This window comes from Mus caroli, chromosome 6 (assembly GCF_900094665.2).
Source record: "Mus caroli chromosome 6, CAROLI_EIJ_v1.1, whole genome shotgun sequence".
Taxonomy (NCBI): domain Eukaryota; kingdom Metazoa; phylum Chordata; class Mammalia; order Rodentia; family Muridae; genus Mus; species Mus caroli.
The window spans coordinates 4,470,731-4,490,453 of record NC_034575.1 but is presented as its reverse complement, the minus strand read 5'-3'; the positions used below and the strand labels follow the sequence as shown (position 1 = coordinate 4,490,453).

The 19,723-nt window shown below is 38.4% G+C and overlaps 1 protein-coding gene across 3 annotated transcripts in view; it reads right to left on the bottom strand.

Moving 5' to 3' along the window:
- Mios (meiosis regulator for oocyte development) overlaps positions 1–17,945 on the bottom strand; it is a 29,178-nt gene extending 11,233 nt beyond the window's left edge. Inside the window, exons 1-7 of one of the 3 annotated variants that reach the window (XM_021165674.2) lie at positions 17,050–17,945; positions 16,145–16,218; positions 14,479–14,537; positions 9,998–11,331; positions 9,631–9,729; positions 3,398–3,652; positions 1,460–1,629 (exon numbers count right to left, since the gene is read on the bottom strand). In XM_021165674.2, the coding sequence (XP_021021333.1) occupies positions 1,460–1,629; positions 3,398–3,652; positions 9,631–9,729; positions 9,998–11,291 (1,818 nt within the window). In that variant the 5' untranslated portion in view covers positions 11,292–11,331; positions 14,479–14,537; positions 16,145–16,218; positions 17,050–17,945. The other 2 variants (XM_029478592.1, XM_021165673.2) reach the window with 2 other exon arrangements.
- Positions 17,946–19,723: the final 1,778 nt, after the last annotated feature.

Genomic DNA, 19,723 nt, shown 5'->3' with positions numbered 1-19,723 from the left:
AGAGAAACCCTGTCTCGAAAAACCAAAAAAAAAAAAAAAAAAAAAAAAAACCTTTGAAAATGTTACTATAAATTTAGAAAGTTCCAAAGTAATTTTGCAATAAGAAAAAAATTAAGTTATAGGTAGCAAAAAGATCCACTTTCTATCAGAGTCTTTCTTTGAAGTTTTCCTTCTTAAAATCTAATATCCTTTTCATTGATACTTTTCATTGATACCTTTCCTCAATTATAAAGTGTAAATCTATCTTTAAAATTGAATAAGCTCTTAGACTCAGTTACATGTGCTACAAAAACAAATGGTTTTATAACAAAATTAGGTGCATTTTATAGCTGAGAAAATGAGAGCTGTAAAGGTTAACTGTATAGCTAAGGTCAAATTGTGGCAGAACAAAGACTGGAGCTTTTCTGGCTTCTAAGATCAATATGTATGTAGTTATGCTAACAATATAAAAAATAAAATACAATTACATAGACATTAAATAAAGTACATTCTTGAAAAAGCTTGGATATATGAATTCCCTTCTCAGCTCTCCCTATAGGGATAAGAGAAGAAGGGATCTTAGTATAGGTCACTAATTAAAATACAGAAATGCAGTAAACATTAAGCAATCAGTTCATTTTTTTTCTGCTCTCTTATCATTCTCTAGCTCTTGCTGAAAGTTTACTGTTAGCTCAAACACAACACTTAAAGTCTTCTGTTTAACAAACGCAGTAGTAACAGCTAAAGAGAAATATTCCTAGATATTAATGTAAAGAGGTCAGAAAGGTTCACTAGAAAGTTAAAGCAACAGGCAGAACAAACTACACACTGTCAAAATAAACACTAACATCTATTTAGATTTTCAGCACGATAAGTCAATAAAATATATGTTTTTACAGATCTTATAGAATGACAACTAATACAGCAATACACATAAGAAATGTTCTAACAGCAAACAGAGAAATAAACCTTAATAAAGAAAGTCCTTTTCATTGCTGGAAAGAAGACTAACAGTACAAAGCAAAGTGGCTTTAATGTTTGTAAGTCAACAACTGATATGAAATGAGAAATCTCACTTCATTCTTTCCTCAGTGTGTGACAAGGAAGCTATGATGGAGTTACACAGTGACTAAATCAGGAAAGAAAGAAAAGGACCTGAAAGACTAAATAAAATATAGATTATTATAATTAGTGTGGTTACATGTTTTCCAAACAGGACTTGTCTGAAAAATGACCATTTATTTAAGATGTAAGGCACCTTAGCCAAAACTAATTGAGTGATTATCAGTTGTCCACACTCCCACATACACAATATTTAAACAGTAACACATGTATATGTCTACAGTTGTACATTTCTACAGCTCAGTTTTCCAGTAATGGATGAAATAGTCTTTCTTAGTTCTGTAGCTGTATTAACAAAACCATGAAAAAAGCAACCCTGTTAATTCAAAGGAGGACGTGGAGAAAGAAGATAACTCACCAACACTCCATCATATGCCCCCGCTTCACTCGTCAGGAATGCAAACATGACACACAGATAGGGGTTGTTGAGCTGCAGGCGCAGGGTGCTGCACATCTCCCTCCACAGGGAGTTCTTCTCATCCGTATAACCCGATAAAGCCATTGCCACCACATTGAGATTCAGATCTCCTGCAGGTTAAAAGTACACATCTCGTCAGTTATCAGAAGCTTAATAGCCCCTTTCCCCACAGTTCTTAAATCCTCAACACAGTGACTAAAGGATGAATTTCAATAAGAAAATAATTAAAACTGTTAAATTTGGTAGAGTACAAAGAAAAATTCATTCTTAAAAACAGCTCACACACACACACACACACGTGTGCCTGAAAACACTGTGAGTGAAGTACTTTCCCTAAGAAGAAGCACTGGAGACTGAGCCCAGAATCGCACTGGCAGGCTCTGGCACTGACTAAACTGCTTCCGCAGCAGCAAGTAACGGTTACTTTCAAGTTCTCCGTCCAGCAGTTTCTTACGAGGTTGTACAATTACCTGGTATCGAAAGGGAGACAAGTGACACCATCTCACCAAAGTCACTGTCACTCTTACCGTAAGGTCATCCACGCTATTGGAAAGTACTGAACGTAACGCTACTTTACCACATGATCATAATTTTCAAAGGTTTCTTATTTTCCTACTTCTAATTATTAATACATAGCCTGATATACAAAGTGTCAACTGGAGAAAAAATAACAATATGTTGGTATTTTTATTTTAATATACTTAGAAAACTTCTAGGTCAAACAGCTATGAGAATCATTACAACACTGCATGTAGACATGTTTACACAAAGCATTGGTTACCAATGGCTTTTATAAACAGTTGCTCTTGGTGTACAGTGTGGCCACTTTTACAAAAATGTTTTCCAAGATACTTGATGCCTACTCTATTATAAAGTTTTAAACCTTTTAAAATAAAAGCATACAAATACCAAATTTTCCAGACATATATGATAAGAAAGTATGCTCTTAAGTTGAGGCAAAATTAAATTAGAAATAGAGTCCCTTTTGGAGGAGGGCTGAACATTGATCCCACAGACTCATATATGTTCTTCTTTTTTTAATGACACTACATACTTCTCATACTGCCAAGTACAGAAGGCTTTCCCTGAAGCACAGGTAAAGATGCTCGGGGCAAGGCACTAACCTTTTTAACTTTTAGAATGAAACTAAATAGATTACAGTCAATTTCATGTTTTTTATAGTATAACTGAAAGTAGGTTGAAAGTAGGCCAGAGCAAGTAAGAATACTCTAAATACTCAGAAATAATTTTCTATATGTATTAAATATAAATAGCATATAAACTAGAATAAAACAAACCAAAATTCTTTGGTTTTGACTGATTTGTTTTCCTAAGGAGGATCCTCTGGCAAATTCTCAAAGAAACTTTATCACCGTCCCCCTCTCTTTCACACACACACACACACACACACACACACAAACACAGGGAACATGCTTTAATTGGACTCAATTAGAAACATTTTCCAGGTCAAAATATGCTTTTCATAAGAATCTACACGGGTCTATACAAAAATATCATTCAGTTTCCTACCAAAGGAGAAAGCATACACTAGAATATATCCAGCCGTTTGTAGTCAGAGTGCTTACAAATGAAAGCAGTTCCAATATTTAATGTATATGATCAGTCTTTAAAAAGAAAACAAGGGCATACATGCTAGACAACTTCTTATATTATTGTTAAGATGTCATTTAAGATATGTTTGTTTTTATTGACCTATCCCAAGGCATATATAAATGGGATTGGCTAGTATTTACTGCTCAACACTATATACTTCCCCTTTGAATGAAAAAGATGTTGATTAGAAAACTGAAAATTATCCACATCCTTTCTTGACAAAATTCTATGAACTGCCAATTCTCAGAGCATATAACCTAATACCTTTTTCTGAAGACGCCCCTTCATTCAGGATTTGGATTGCTCGCCGAATATCCAAGTTGAACAAAGCCACAGCAGCAGCCCTTTCCCATTCTCCTTCTTGCACAAGGGAGTTCAAAAATGGCCCCACATCTACGTCCGTTCCTTTCTTTATCCACCCACAAAGCTGTAATGCTAAAATCCTTTCTTCATTTAAGTTCTGAATATCAGTTTGTTTATCCAAGCCACTCCAATTATGTCTGCTGCTTTCTACCATTCCTAAAAGCAGAAAAGTTTTATATTGTTTTGTTTATTGTTATTTTGAAATATATTAGGAAACACTTCAGCTTTACAAAGAAACATTTCAACATTTAGAATATTCAATTTCTCAACCATAATCTTACAATAGCATAAGTACGCAGTATACCACAAATAAAACACTTTGCACCATAGTTGAGTTACCAAGAAGCTATTCTTGTTTCTATTGCAAGAACAGGGCATCTTTTTCCTCCAAAAGTGGCAGTCTGTGCTAGGTCACCAGCAGACAGAGACACGCAGCTCCATGTGCCTCCCAATCCGAAGAATCTTTACCCTGAAGAGATGGAGCCATCAGTGATCTTTTACCGATATCCACTCCCAGAGCCTTGATGGATCACTTCCTGCAGGTGTCTTTGTCAACACTATACAAGCTAGAGGCATTTGGAAGAAAGACTCTCAAGTGTGAAGTGCAAATCTGTGGGGCATTTCCTTGATTTTGATTCCTCTGGGAGGGCCAGAGGTATCACTGTATGTGATACCACCGCTGGGCACTCGGGAGGCAGAAGGCAGGGAGATCTCTGTGAGTTCGAGGCCAGCCAGGTCTACACTGAGTTCCAGGACAACCAGAGCTACAGAGTGAGACCCTGTCTTGAAAAAGAAAATAAAGAAAGCCGGCTGAACAAGACAGTAAGTAATGAGCATTCCTCTATGGCCTCTGCTTTTGTTCCTGCCTCAGTTTCCCTTCATGATGGATGGACTGTAACCTGTAAGACAAATCACTTTGTGCCTCCACCCTCACCCTCCCCCCCCCCAAAAAAAAACAAGAAAAAAAGAAGCTATTGTTGTAAGAGTAAATGTTTGGGCCCACTGAGCTGAGTCTCTGCTTCACCCCTCTAACCCGAGACAGATCCCTCTGTATGTAGTTCACTTGTTTCCTGCAGACATATTTAACACAGCCTCTCATATCTCTTCTCTCACTAGAGCACAAGCTCCAACAGATAAGCAGTTTTGTTTTATTTGCAAAGAATGCCCTCTGCCTTGGAGATCCGAGGCTCTTGAGCTTTCTTCCCTTTCTCCTGCATATATGCATAAGGAAGGGCTGGACCACCTCTGCCTGACTGTTATGTGGTACATAACTATCAACACGGGTAAAAAATGAGATTTTAGTCAAAGGACTTCTAGGGAAATAAGAAAGAGAAAAATACAATGGGAATGACCTATGTCTCACAATCTTTTTAATAAAAAATACCTTACATTTTCATAATGTTATTTACACTGAAACTGTGGGAGCTGGTTATAATGGCAAAGTAATTTCATTTAGGGTACTACTTAATGGCAAACAGAGACAAAATATACAAACATGAAGTTCAGGGATTCTCCCAACTACAACAAATTCCTAAATATTCTAGAAAGTTTTATGATCAAATTGTCAAAAATACATTATTTCTAGAAAAAAATTAAATCATGGCATAGGAAACACAAGTATCCATATACAAACTTCCTTTATTTAGTAATTTATATTTGTAACTTATAACAGTTATATATTTATATGCTTATAAGCATCAATGCTACTTAAACAAATAACTAGATCAAAGTAAACAGATGAGCTTTTAGGATTCAGTCTGCTGATTGTAGGCAGAACAAAGTAGGGCCCCAAGGTTTCTACAGCTTGGGGACCATATCCTTGAGTGATCCCCTCCTCTGGACTTTAAGCTTAAATCTGTGATCTGCTTCCAAACAACAACAGAGCAGAGATGAAAGAACTTTACAGATGTAGCTGAGGTCCTTGCCTGTGAGTGACTCAGTGGAGATATGTGGTCTAGGCCTACATTAAACAAGAGTCAACAAGTAAGAGAAGCAGGTCTTAAAGCAGGCAGAGCTGCCATACTGATAAGGTAATCTGTGAGAAAGTAGCACAGAAAAGAACTGTAAATAACCTTTAGGGGCCATGGGTAGGGCTATCACCCAATCAGCAAGAAGGGCATAACTTAGTTCTACAAAGGCAAGGGACCCTCAGTCTCTCTGCCTCTGGTCATTAAACCCTAAAAATGCCACCCCACCCCCACGCCCAGCTAATAAAGCATATGTGCATCCTTCTATCTAAAGCCAAATCTCATCGAATCCAGTTCCGTCCCATTTCTAGGAACTTTCCTTTATCTCCTACATGTATCTTCAACCTGTCTTGTGGTTGCTGAACTTGACCAACAACCACATGACTTTGGAAAATACTCTACCTCTAGAAGGAAACAGTAGAAGTTTAGCCACTATGTTCATTTTAGCTCTGTGACACTGAGCAGTGCCCAGTCTTTGGACTCATGGAAACAATGAGATTCTATAACAATTTTTATTATAGAAAAGTAGCAAAGGGTCCAAAGCTGACTAACTACAATTAATCTGTCAAGGGTATCAAAATATAAACATTAAAAAGGGAAAAACAGCCAGCTGTGGTAGTGCATGCCTTTAATCCCAGCACTAGAGAGGCAGAGGCAAATGCATGTCTAAGAGTTCCAAACCAGCCTGGTCTACATAGTGAGTTCCAGAACAGCCATGATTACATAGAAAGATCCTGTCTCAAAACAAACAAAGAGAGAAAAATAATTAAAATCTGTCACTTTTAAGTTAAACTTTATATATGTACATCTAAGTGTATAAATCACTTAGTCTAAATACTTACAAGGAATTAGAGTAGGTCTAAGCTCTCTACTAAACCTAAAAATCATACTTTTGAACAACTTCTGTGATTATCCCCTTGATGGTAGTTTGTGATAATCTGAAAATACTACCTGTGTAAGCATTTATTTTAAAGTATACCTTTTTGCTTTATGGAAAAATTGTAAGGTGAGTTGTTTAAAATTAATTACATTTGGAAATTATTATTTTGTGGTGCTATAGATAAAGTCCTGGCCTTGAATATCCTTGAGCTGTATCACCAACCAGATTTTTCTCTGTAGGGTAGGAAGGTAGAGAGGTTGAATATGGAACATGAACAAGACTTCACATATGCTAAGTACAAATCTACTGCTAAGCAACAAACACTCTCATATCAAAAGTATTTTTCTCCCCGAGACAAGCTCTTATATAGTCCGTGCTGGCCCTGAACGCGTTATGTAACCAAGGAAGACCTTAAACTTCTGAGTGTTCTGCCTCCATCTCCCAAGATATGGGAGGGACTCCAGGCTTCAGCAGCACACTCAGTTTTATGAAATGCTGGGAATTAAACCTGAGGCTTCCTGCATGCTAGGCAAATATTCTTACAATTTTTTTTTACTTTTAAATAGACCATTTTTAACTTAATAAATTGAATTCTAGGAGCTCAGAGAGTCTTAGCTTGGCAGCTATACTATGGGCAATTAGGGTTATCAAAAAAACGTGATACCATGAATTCCAAATGTATCATTACACTACAATTTTAACAACTATAAAATTTTAACATATCTATAGAAGAAAAATAAAATATGCATCATATACAATACAAACATGAAAAACTGTATTTACTGAATCTGATTATTGCCCATATTAGTAGAATCAATATTTTACTGTTTGCAAAGAGAACAAGTATACTCAAACATTAAACTACCAGGTTAAAAAAAAGTCTCAAATCAGCTATCAGATGTGTTTGTATATGTCACATACACATATGCATACACAGACATACACTGTGTATGTGTATAAAACATGTGTGTGATAAAATACACTTTATAAGAATACTTGGTGTTAAGAAAACAAAAACACAACATCTTAGCTATTTTCTTCCTTTAAATCATTTTAACGTAAGTTTTCTAGATCAGAATTATACTTTTTTGGGGCTGGTGAGATGGCTCAGTAAGTAAGAGCACTGACTGCTCTTCCAAAGGTCTTGAGTTCAAATCCCAGCAACCACATGGTGGCTCACAACCATCCGTAATGAGATCTAACACCTTCTTCTGGTGTGTCTGAAGTCAGCTACAGTGTACTTTACATATAATAAATAAATAAATTAAAAAAAAGAATACTTTTTCAAGTATAAACAAAATTTCAATGGGTTGGACAAAAAGCTGGCCAGCCTTTTAATATATAACCCTCTTCAATATTAGACAGGTATTGGTGTGGGTGAAACAGCTTAAGCAGTTAAGTCCTAGGTACAAGCCTGTTGACCCTGAGTTCCCTCCCCTAGGATTCACATAAAAGACCAGACAGAATGCATCTGTGATCCCAGCACTCCTATGGGAGATGGGTGGTAGCAAGGAAATGCTTCATGGCCTGGTAGACCGGCATAGAAGGTTCATAAACAGTCAGAGATTCTCTCCCTCTGCAAGGTAGATGGCTGGAACTGACTCCCAAAAGTTGTCCTCCAGCCTCTACATGCACACACTAGCATGTGCAAGCCCACTCACACACTATAATTACTATAGTATATAGTAATATATCTACAATACTGTGAACATGGCTTTTCCAATCAGCATTTAAACATAGTCGCATACTGAAACCAAAACCAAAGCAATAACAGCCCTCGCTGCATTCTAGGCTAGCTGCTGCTACTAGCTACCATTTTATCCTACCTTATTGAACCTACGTTTCTAATTATTTATAATTGATGATTTCACATGATGCTGTTTAGTTGTTTCAGTGTAAAGTATAAAGTGACTTCTTTCCCTTGTCTGCATGAATGTATGGTTCTCATAGGTTTTCTACCTCACCACGACTCTCTCCTTTCTGGTCTTCCTCTGAAAATTTTCATCTATCTCATAAAATATCAATATTTCTAACATACTGCTTTCTGGTTATATTTTTCCTCTACTCTAGACAATATTATCCCATTGCCCAATACTATAAGTGCTATCAACATAGTACTTAACTCTTGGTGGCAGTGGTTTTAACGCACAAATCATTTTATATTTAAGTTTATATGAAGTGATCATATATATGCCTGCCTTTTTACTTTTGTTAATAAATAAGGCAGTTTCTCATTGAACTTGCTCTGTTATTTCTCTTGATAAAGATTACTTTCTGGTATAGTTGTAATGGGAAAACACCAAAATGAAATAGATCTGAAGCTGTCAAATCATCTTTAGCACTGAGTACCAAAATAATTTCAAAGTCCTCAAAAAAAAAAAAACCCCAAAACCCACTATAAAAAATGCAGCAGCTTAACTGAAGATATTAAACATACTCTAAAACAACAACAACAAAAACAAACAATTGAGCATTCTATGTTACTTGTAACACAGTGAAGGAAGTTCTATAAAGAAAATCTTATTTCTACTATGGCTTGAACCAAATAATGTAAATTACATTTCTAGTACCTTACATAGCTGGAGTACAAATCAACTAATAAAACGTAGAGGTTGAATCCTAAGAGACAATGTAACATTATCAATAATTAACAATACATTACAATCATTAACAATAAATTCTAGGACAAAGACAAGAATGATTGCTTAAAGCAGCTACCTTAAAAGTTCTTTGTCGGGTAGGGAGGGATATGTTTTGAAATAGTTTATCAATTTAACTCTTAATTCATCCATTGGTTGATTCCTTCACTTACTTAACAAGCACTTCGAGATTCTTCAGCCTAGGCCACACTTCTTGTCATATCATAGTCCTTGTGAAAGTATTTGTAGCAAACAAAAGGGAACTTCACTCAAGATTCTTTTAATTTACTCTTTAAAAAACAAGATGCTGCGATAAAATTCAACCTAAGAAGCAGGATCTTAGCAGTGAACTTGTATAGTACCTCTCTTCAAGTGGGTCTTCATATAAATAGCACAGAAACAAAAATGAACAGATTTAACAAGAGTCAATGGACATCAAAGATCAAACTTCCTTCCATAAAACATTCCAGATACAAATACACTCAATATACTTAAGACTTTACTAAAATACCCAATCAGAAAGCCAAAAGGGATAAATGACATTTCTGTACACAGTCCTGAACTAATTTTAATTTTAATCAAATAGGGATCAAGTAAGAGTACAAAAGTTATAAATGTATTTAAAAATATAAAATGGAATTTTCTTACCCAAAGATGATTTTACTATTGATTTAATTCCTGCATAAACCAATGATCCTTTGTTGCCTGGAGATTTTTGATCATTATCTTCTGTATATTGCTTCATAAGTATTTAAATGCATAGGAAATACTAGTAAGTATACATAATATTTCAAAATTAAAGTTATTTTAATTAGGAGCCAATTCATAAGAATCTATACAAATAAAATAGTTTCCCTTTACTGACACTTTCCTTGCCACTATTCTACAAACTAAAACTTTAAAAAGTTTTAAACAATTTTACTTCAGAATGTTAGATTATACAATTTCTATTTGTATATAAAACATTTAGCATGCTACCCAATTTGCCTCAAAAAGTTAACACAACAAAGGATATAGTGCAGAGTATACCAGAGTGACTTGAGCTGTGGGTCTTCATTGCCAGCTAAAATGTGGTTTCTCCACACCTGTTCTGTATCAAGTCCGTACCTTGATAAAGCCCGAAGGCGCATTTTTGTTGCTATATCTTTTTCTAAGGAATTATCACTGCCTTCTTCTGCACACTCATACAAATGGCGACCACAAGCCCACATTAAAGATGTAACTGGGCTCCAGGCAAGAGAGATCCTTTCAAATACAGTGAAGTCAGACATTGTTCGGTTGGGAGTCACAACTATCATTCGGTTTTGACTCGTCGGATGCCATGCAAAGGAAGCAATGTAATTGTCACAAGGCTGCACACTTCTTTCAATTATTGTGGGTTCGGTTTCATCCCCAATGGGAGTGGGTGTATGCTGCATATCATACAGCCTAATAATATTACTATCCCTTGTTAAAGTAGCAAGCAGGCCTGTCCTAGTTGGACACCATGCGACCTTTGTCAAGGGCTTTGGTTGTTCAGTCAAAGTCAAAACGGGCTTCTCAAATTTTCTAAGATCCCATATGGCAACCTGACCTTCATAGAAGGAAGCAACACGATCGTGGAAGTAAGGGTCTACTGTCACTCCTTGAACAGCTTTTGTATTTACAAACATCTTCTGGCTTGTGTTCCGAAGATCAAATATGGCTAGATTACGATGCATGCCAGCAAGAAGAAGTTTCTGGTCTCGTGGGAGCCAGCAGAGAGATAGAGAAGCGTCATTCTGCCCTAACTCATACAGTGGTTTTGTCACGAGTAATGCTGTTTCAGCCTCACCTGCTGAAAGTCTCACTTTTTCCATGGGAACAATATCAGGAGTGTATTTGCTGCAGATATCCCATATTAGAACTGAAAAGTCAGCTCTGTGTTTGTCGAGACCAGCAGCAAGCCAGTTACTATCCAGTGGATTCCATGCAAGGGTATTGCATTGTCGAGCATGCTTGGGAACAAATTCTTTTCCTATCAAATCTTTGAACTTAGAGTTATGATCTTGACCAAGACTTGTAAGTACAACGCGACCATTTGCTTGTCCAACTGCTAGGAGACATTCAGGATCATAATTGAGATACCACGCAACACATTTCATATAGGGTGTATCTGAGTTTATTGACAGTAATGTCGCTGCAGAGTCTTCAGATAAACGTAATGATCCAGCTTTGAGTTCTGAATTCACAGCCGATTCCACATGGTAAAGGCTCAATTCTGAGTCACATACAACAAATCTATCAACTTGGTGTGGTGCCCACAAAATATCAGGCTTGGTACCGCTCATGTTTACTGATGGGCTTAAAAAGTCCAGTCAGGTCCATTTACTGAAAGTGTTAAAAATAAGTTTAAAATATCAACAAAACACAATTCTTATGTTCAAATCTCTACATAAGTACCTTCTTTTTCTCTGTGATTGTATTTTTCTCTCACCCTACAGATTCAAGATGATATTCTTTTGATTAAAAATGGAGACAGAAGAATAACCGCTTCCTGCAATAAAGTGATCTAGCAGGGATCTGAGAAGCCTATCCTGGCTTTATTTCCCATGATGAATTATCTTAATTGTATAGTTACCAGGGCCTTCAAATTAACCTTGGGTCATAATAACTTCACTATGATCAGTAAATTAATAAGTACCATACCCATGATGGGGGAAGACTTAAAGGAGGTATGACTCACTATCCTAAGTATTGGTTAGAGCAGCAGTTAGTCCTCAGTGTAAATGCTGTCTGTGCTAACATGGGAATGTCTAGCCACAGAGCTACTAAGCACTAGTTAACTCACTCACTTTTCAGTAATTTAATGAACAACACAAATTTGAAGTACAATATCATGCTGCAACACTTGTTTCTTTGGCTTTCAACATTAAGAATCAGGCAGAATAAAAACTGGAATGTACAAAGGAGATACCAGATTTATTCTAACTTTTCTATAATTAGTTATAGGATGATTTTCTCATCTACTCAATAATAGAATTATTTAGATTAGTACTTCCCAATTTTACTCATTCATGGACCACTCACAATGCTATTAGTCTCCTTAAACTGATTTTTTTTTTTCAAAATCTGATCAACTTTAACTTCATATGTAGTTTCATCAACCATGAGAAGAGAGTATTAATTATATTTTAATGTATGCTAAAATATATTATTAAAATATCTTTGATTGTATTTTATCTAAAAAAAAAAATCATCGCTTTATGATCAGCAGTACATATGCCACACTTACTTTGAGAAAAATGAGTTAAGGGACCACTAAAGGGTCTTAGTTTTCAATTTTATAAGCCTAGATAAGTTTTAACTAAAACCAGAATAGTTTTTTTGTTTTTTTGTTTTTTTTTTTTTTTTGCTTAAAAATGAAAGCTGGATGCAAATATTAAGTGCTGCCAAGAGGTTGGCAAGAATAGGTTAGATACAAAATTAACAAAACATTTACAAATCTCACTGTGGTTATTTTCAGAAGGTGAACATTCAGTCTGCCACTATCTACTACAAGTATCAAGTATAGAGATGAACATACTTTCCTAATAAAGATATTCTTTGATAAATATTCAACTCTCACATAACTGCTTTACCTCCTGATCTTGCAAACATTTTTTCGACATGAATTCTTAATATAGACTTTCACAGACTTCATATTTATCTAACTTTTAAGAAGTCTTTTATTTTTAATTCTGTATGTATGTGAATGTGGGTATTGTGCACATGAGTGCAGTTCCTTTAGAGCCTAGGAAACAGCGTTGGGTCAGCTGGAGATGGAGTTACAGGCTGTTGAATCACCTAATGTGGGTGCTGGGAACTGAACTCATGTCTTCTGCAAGAGCAGAGCGCTCTTAACCTCTGAGCCATCTCTCCAGAACTCATATAATTTAGATTTGAAAAAACATTCAGAAATTCTCATACTGGTTTTATTTCCTCCTTTAACACTTCTGAAACCTAGGATCAGTCATTTCCATTATATTCTTAATATCACTTCTTCTTTATTTCCTTTTCCACTTTGTTGTGTGTCTTTCCTTTATTCAAATTATTTACTTCTTTCTACCAGGGTATTACAGTGAACATATTCTCAAGGTGCTATAGACTAACTATGAGAGATCGAGGAACATATAATTTCTAGTGTGTGGCACTATCTCAACAATTCATCTTTACTATGATCCTTAAAGAGTCAGAATAACCTTTGTGTTGTGCATATGTGAGCATATATGGCTTATGTGTTCATGTGTACAGGTGGTATATGTAGGCCATGTAAGTCATGTTAGATGTCTTCTAGCGCCTTACTTTTCATGAACTCACAGAGAAGCTCATACATACAATGTATTTTCAACATATATTCACTCTTCCTCCTCACTCCTCCCAAATTTTTGTTCCTTTTCTTTTTTTTTAAAGATAACCCACCCAGTTCAATTTGTATACTTTATGTTTTTGAGGCAAAGTTCCTTCCTGGATTTGGAGCTCACTAACTCGCTGGCAATACTAGTTGGCCAGCAAATCCAAGGAATCCTCGCGTCTCTGCCTCTCCAGTGCTGAAATCGTGGGTGCACATTATCATGCCCAGCTTTTCACATAGATTCTGAGGATCCCAAAACTCATGTCTTCATGGGGGTGTAGCAAGCACTATACTATGTCATTTCTTCATGCCAGAATAATCATTGTATAACACAATGATTTACCAGTTTACACAAGTAATTTACAGATCTATAAATACCTTCAGCCCCTACCTGTTGCTCTGACCTCCTGGGATACCTTACTTGCAGTATTTTAGCTACACCGATTTTTTTTCTTCAGTTCTTGGAATTCACTTCTTTCCCCAGCCATCTCTCATCTTTGCAAATGTTCTCTTGTCTAGAAATACACTCTCATCAAGTAGTATTCTCTCTCTTTAAACCTCATAGCTAAGTCTCTTGTACTAGATTAGGCCTTCTAATACAAAAGATGAAATATCTTTTGTTTCCACTATAGTTCTAATACATAACATAGAACTAGCCAGTTAGTAGATGGTTAATGTCTGCCTAGTGCAGGCATGTGTTCAGGGGTCCATGGACACTTCTCACAACTATTAGTCCAAGGTTTTACGCTTTCTTCATGCTTCCACTTTTTCCTACTCCTGAAGAATCAACATTTCTTTTTTGCAACAGAGCCTAACTCTAAGAACAAAGCTATCACTGTTACAGTTGGTTCTAGAAATGGAAGATCCAAAGTAAAGCATCCTAAAAGTGGGTTGCTTTAATACACTGTATTCTGTTTATTCTGTAGCTGTTTATTTAGCACATTGTATGCACATTTTTCTCAATTATGGGAACACAGTGATAGCTAGGGGCAGATAAAAACCCTGCTCTAACAAAGCTGCATTCTAATGAACAGACACATACAATAGAGAAAGTTTGAAAACTGAAAAAATGAGGAAGAGAAGAAAATCATATCAGACAGCAAAGAAAACTAGATAGCACCTAGAGTAAGGGGTCGTGCCCATACCTAGATTTTCACAAGTAGAGGGAGCTTCTGAACCATGTCTTGAGATTCCTGCTATGTCCCTGAAAAAACAAAAAAGAAAAACTCAATACTTATATAAACACACATTAACCTAGGATTCCATTCTACAATCTTACTACTGATACAAATTATATATGGTAAAACAAAACAAAACCATGTAGAAAAATCCAATTCAAAAGAGTTACTGTAAGCTAGGTGTGGTGAAGTCCACCTTGGTCCTGGCAAAAGGAGGTAGAAGTGGATCAAGAATCAGAGTTGGCCTCAGACACAGGAAATCCAGTCTCAAAAACAAACAACAAGAAGGCTACAGTATGTGATGGTTACTTTTAATCACCAACTTATCCACTGGGCATGGTGGCACACACCTTTAATCCCAGCACTTGGGAGGCAGAGGCAGGCGAATTTTTGAGTTCGAGACCAGCCTGGTCTACAGAGTGAGTTCCAGGACAGCCAGGGCTACACAGAGAAACCCTGTCTAAATAAATAAATAAATCAATATCACAATCCAGAAGCAGCTGACAAGAGGCTCTCAAGGAGGGAGCGTGTGGATCAGGTTGGCATGTGGCCCACCTTGATCATATTAAGTAGAGGAGGATCAACCTATTGTGGGTGGTACAATTCCGGTAGGCAAGGGGATCCTGAGCTGTCTGAGAGTGGAGAAGGCTGGCTGAGCAGGAAGCATGTGCATACTACATTACGGATTCCAGCTCCTAAGTGCAGAAGCAACGTGACTAGCTGCCGCAGGTTCCTGTCATGCTGACTGCTTTACAGTGATGGACTGCAACCTGGAAACATAAGCTAAAATAAAATCTCCTCCTTGAAGGTGCTTCTGTCAAAGTACTTTATCACAGCAACAGAAACGAAACTAAGACACTGTAATTTGAACACTGTGATCTAGGTGATGCGCAACAAGAACCAGTCAGCACTCCAATGCTATGCCTGTAAAATACTGTCACCACTCACAAAATTATGGCAGTAACACATACAAAACATACACTGAACTTTTCAGTTAGAAAGGAACTAATAAATCCTTCTCATTTTGTGACGGACTAAACAGAACAGATGATTTGGTTTTGTGCCTATCTGTCAACTTCCAACTTCGACCAGTGCTAAAGAAAGAAGCAGTTACCTAATTTGCAGGGCCCAGTGCAAAATGAAAATGTCAAGGAGTGACATAGCAGCTTTAAACTGCTAGGCATTCTAAATGCTCGGCTGGCGCTCCTGCGTAGAGTTGCACAATACAAAGATGGCCCTAGAAAACCAGTATGTCTATAACCATCCTGTTAAGAAATCTAACACTCTATACAAATGGGTCCTTGCTTATTAACATACATAATATAAATATGGAGGACAGCAAAAAACAAAACAAGCAAACAACAACAAAAACCAGTAAGGGATCAGAAAGTCTTTCATGCACTTATTAGTTTAGACGATTACAAGACCCTTGTGACTTGGGTAACATCTACATAATTTCCACCTCACAAAGTTCTAACACCAACTCATCAGAGTTGAGTTTTCTGCTTCATGCAGATGTTGGTGTCCCTATTTAGTTCTTTCAACCAGTCCTGGAAGTGAATGCTTTCAGATGCTGGAGACAACTGGCAAATCCATGGAGGGGCTAAGAGATGGCAATAATTTAGGTCCTCACCTTCAAATTTAGTCAGTGTTCATTTCCCTTCAATGGTTCCCCACAAGTCACCACCAGAAAGAACATCCGTAACACTATCCAAAAGAAATGTAGTGAACCACCAGTTACAATTCTCTAGCAGGCACATTTCAAAAGTAGCAAACGAAATTTAGAATATCTTTTAATTTAACCTATCAAATAAGAAATAATTTAAAATATACAACCAATTAAAAAAAACGAAAAGTTTTTATATTTTTATTAAATCTTGGGAATCCAGTCTATACTTTACACTTACAAAGCATCTTAACCCCACGTGGCAACTGGGCACACATTCAAAACACTGTCATAACGCAAAACATACAATTATATGGTCTGTCGTCTTTCTTTCCGCGCTAAATAAACGATAGCAGTTTCAGGAAATTTGGAGTACTACCATCTCCACAAGACATTGCGCATCTATATTTTCGTTAAACTATAGTTATTCAAAAGAGCCAACAAGAGCAGTCGTGTGCTGAGCCATTCAGCAAAGCAGAGAGGCTCCATTCCTCTCAAGGAATTTGCTTTATTCGCGTCGGTAGGGCACAGAGCTCACGGGGGTGACAGGCCCTTTAACAAGGATTTGATTGGGTACAACTGGAACTCATCCTGTTGCTATTCCGGGTAAGCCAGGAATCCGATCGTGACTCCCACGGTCCAGACACCTGGCTGAGCCGCTCGGCGGCGGGGGACGCGGCTCCGCACTCCCGCCGCGGCCGCACGGAGGACGGTCGCCACGCGGCCGCGGGACACCCCAAGGCGCCCGGTGCCGTGACCAGCGCACTGATCGATCGGAACGCCACCCGCCGGCGGGCGAGGCTCTGAGGAAGCGGCCGCGGCTGCCACCCCGGGCCTCACGCAGACACCCGCTCCGGGCCGCACTCACTGACCTGAGGAGGTGGCCTGTCGCCACACAGACGTTTCCGGCCTCTACGCCGCCCCTCCCGCCGCGGGAGACGGGCGCGGGCAAGATGGCCGCCGAAGCGCCGGCGGTGACCCGGGCCACCCGCTGGGCCCACGACCAAACCACCCTGCCGCCTCCGAAGCAGTCCTCCTCGCCGCGAGCCCCGCCTTCCCCTCTCCCGGCTCCGCCCCGGGGCGGGGCCGCCGCGCTGAGACCCCGCCTTCTTCCCGAACACTCCGCCCTTGAGTTGAGCCCCTTCCGTCGCCCTCTTGTGGGCAGGGCCACAGCCTAGAGTCCCCGCCTCCCTCCCTCGCGCTCCGCCCAGTGTGGGCCCTACCCTGGGACCCCTTCCCAGCAAGCAAGCCATTCTTTAACCCTGCGCTCATGGAATTTGATTATTTCGCTGAAGCCAGCTACCATGGTCGTGGTGGTACACACACTTTAGCATATGTGAGACATTTTAATTTCCACAGAGAGGATGGGCGATTTAGTAAAAACATAAGAATTTGGGGCTCATAATTCGATTTCAGTTATTCCAAAAAAGAGGTCATGAATGGCTTGTTGAGTTGAGTCACAACCGTGTTGGGATATAGGAATGAGAAAAAAAAAAAAAAGACCCTTGTAGGAAACAGGACAAAAGAGTGATGGTTTTTTTAAGCTACCTGGGAGAGCACCTCCCCCAGGTTGGGTCGGGGCATCAGAAGAACTTCCTTGAGGATCACTAGACCAAGAAAGACAAACATGGATTGGTCACAGAAAAGTTAAAGACGGAAACAACTGGAAGAGAAAGGCCTTCTAGAACTGGATAGTGTGTCAGGAAACAGGATACAGCAATGGAAAAGCAAGTCTCTCACTTACCTGTGAGTTTGCTTATGAAGTCTCAGTAACCACTGACCAGTCAAAGCCTGAAAATATTAGGTGGACGACTCGAAATAAAGAACACCTAAATTTGAATTTTTGAATGTTATGAAATCTTTCTGAGTCCTGTTCAGTCCGATCCTGAACATCATTCAACTACCCATAGTCACAGTGTACCCAAGCTGCAATCTGGGCCATCAGATCTGTCTGTCAGTGCTTACTTTCAAGTAACCCTTACCAAGTAGCAGAATACTACATCACAATACCTACATCAATCACTCCATTTTGTCTTAACATGTAGGTATTGACAAATCATCACAGGAAGAGTAAGCACGAGAGAGAGAGAGAGAGAGAGAGAGAGAGAGAGATTCACATATGATTTATTATAGTGCTGTTGGCCCTCCAGATCCTCTAGCTCTGCCTGTGCAGGTTCAACCACCACAGATCAAAATGTTTTTAAAATTGGGTATGGTAGTGTTCGTCTATAATATCAACACTCCAGAGGTTGAAGCAGAAGGATCAAAGAATTAAAAGATAGACTCAACAACATACTGAGTTTGAGCTAGGCTGGCTACATGAAAATAACTTTCTCTCATATCTGTCTGTCTTTCCATACATATGTCTGTATATTATATAGGTACAGAGAATGTATGTAGGTTATATGCAAATAACACCAACTAAGATAAAACATTTGAGCATACATGGATCTTAGTATCATTGCAGAGTATAAAGGGTCCACCATTTTTTATAACTATTATATTATTGTTGCCACTACTGTACCTAATTTATAAATTAGAGTTTATAATAGATATATATGCATAGGAAAAATATAGGATATCTGAGTTTGACACTAACCACAGTCTGAGATGTCTACTGATGGTGAAAGATCCTGACAGAATGTAAAAGGTCACAGAAGCCCTGAAATTGGCAAGATAGATGTCACTGTTAGCAGAACTAGCTTCATTGATTTAGAAAAATAGAGGTGCACAATGCTCTGGCCACTCGTTGAACCTGTGTGTCTGCCAATGTTTTGACTGTTCCTTGAACCCATGTGTGTGCCCACTGATGAAGCCCATTGCCAGGTGTTTGTGATATTGGTTGCTGAGAAAGAGTCAGAAAATCTTCCCAGCAACCACAGCCCAGCCAATCCTAAGTTGCTACACCTGCACCAGACTCTTTCCTTGTACCCCTCCCATACCCATTTCTTGAGAAAAGACATTGTTTAGATCTGGAAATCCCCTACTCTCCCCCTTCTCCTTTCTCCCCTGAGGGCCTATAAAAACTGGGACCTCTTTCCTCTTGAGGTCGACTTCTCTACCCCTGCATGGGATATGAGTCATCCCCAGAGCTCTGGCTTTCCCCAAATAAAGCCTCATGTGGTTTGCATCAAGCTTGGTCTATTGTGAGTTCTTGGGTGTCCACCATTGTCCTGAGGCCTGAGAGAGGGGCTCCTCTCAGAGTCTTTCAATGGACTTAATATGAATCAAGGTTAAGGAGGAAACTAATATATGAATAAACCAGAGGTGAGGAGAGATTGTGAAGTCCTATCAGAAATTCATTGAAAATTAGCTTACTGTCTTTGCATAGGTTTTTTCATAAAGGAAATTGTGGAGTCACTGATAATTTTAACTAGGACAGTGATATAACCAGTTTTTCCATGGAGAGTTAGAATTGTAGAATAGCCAAGTAAAAGATGATGAAGACTCAAATTGCCAGTGGTATGGAGACAAGTGGGTCACCTAGGGGTTAATTCAGAAATCAAGATGAACAAAGCTTAGTGATTGCCCCAGTGAGTGCTGGAG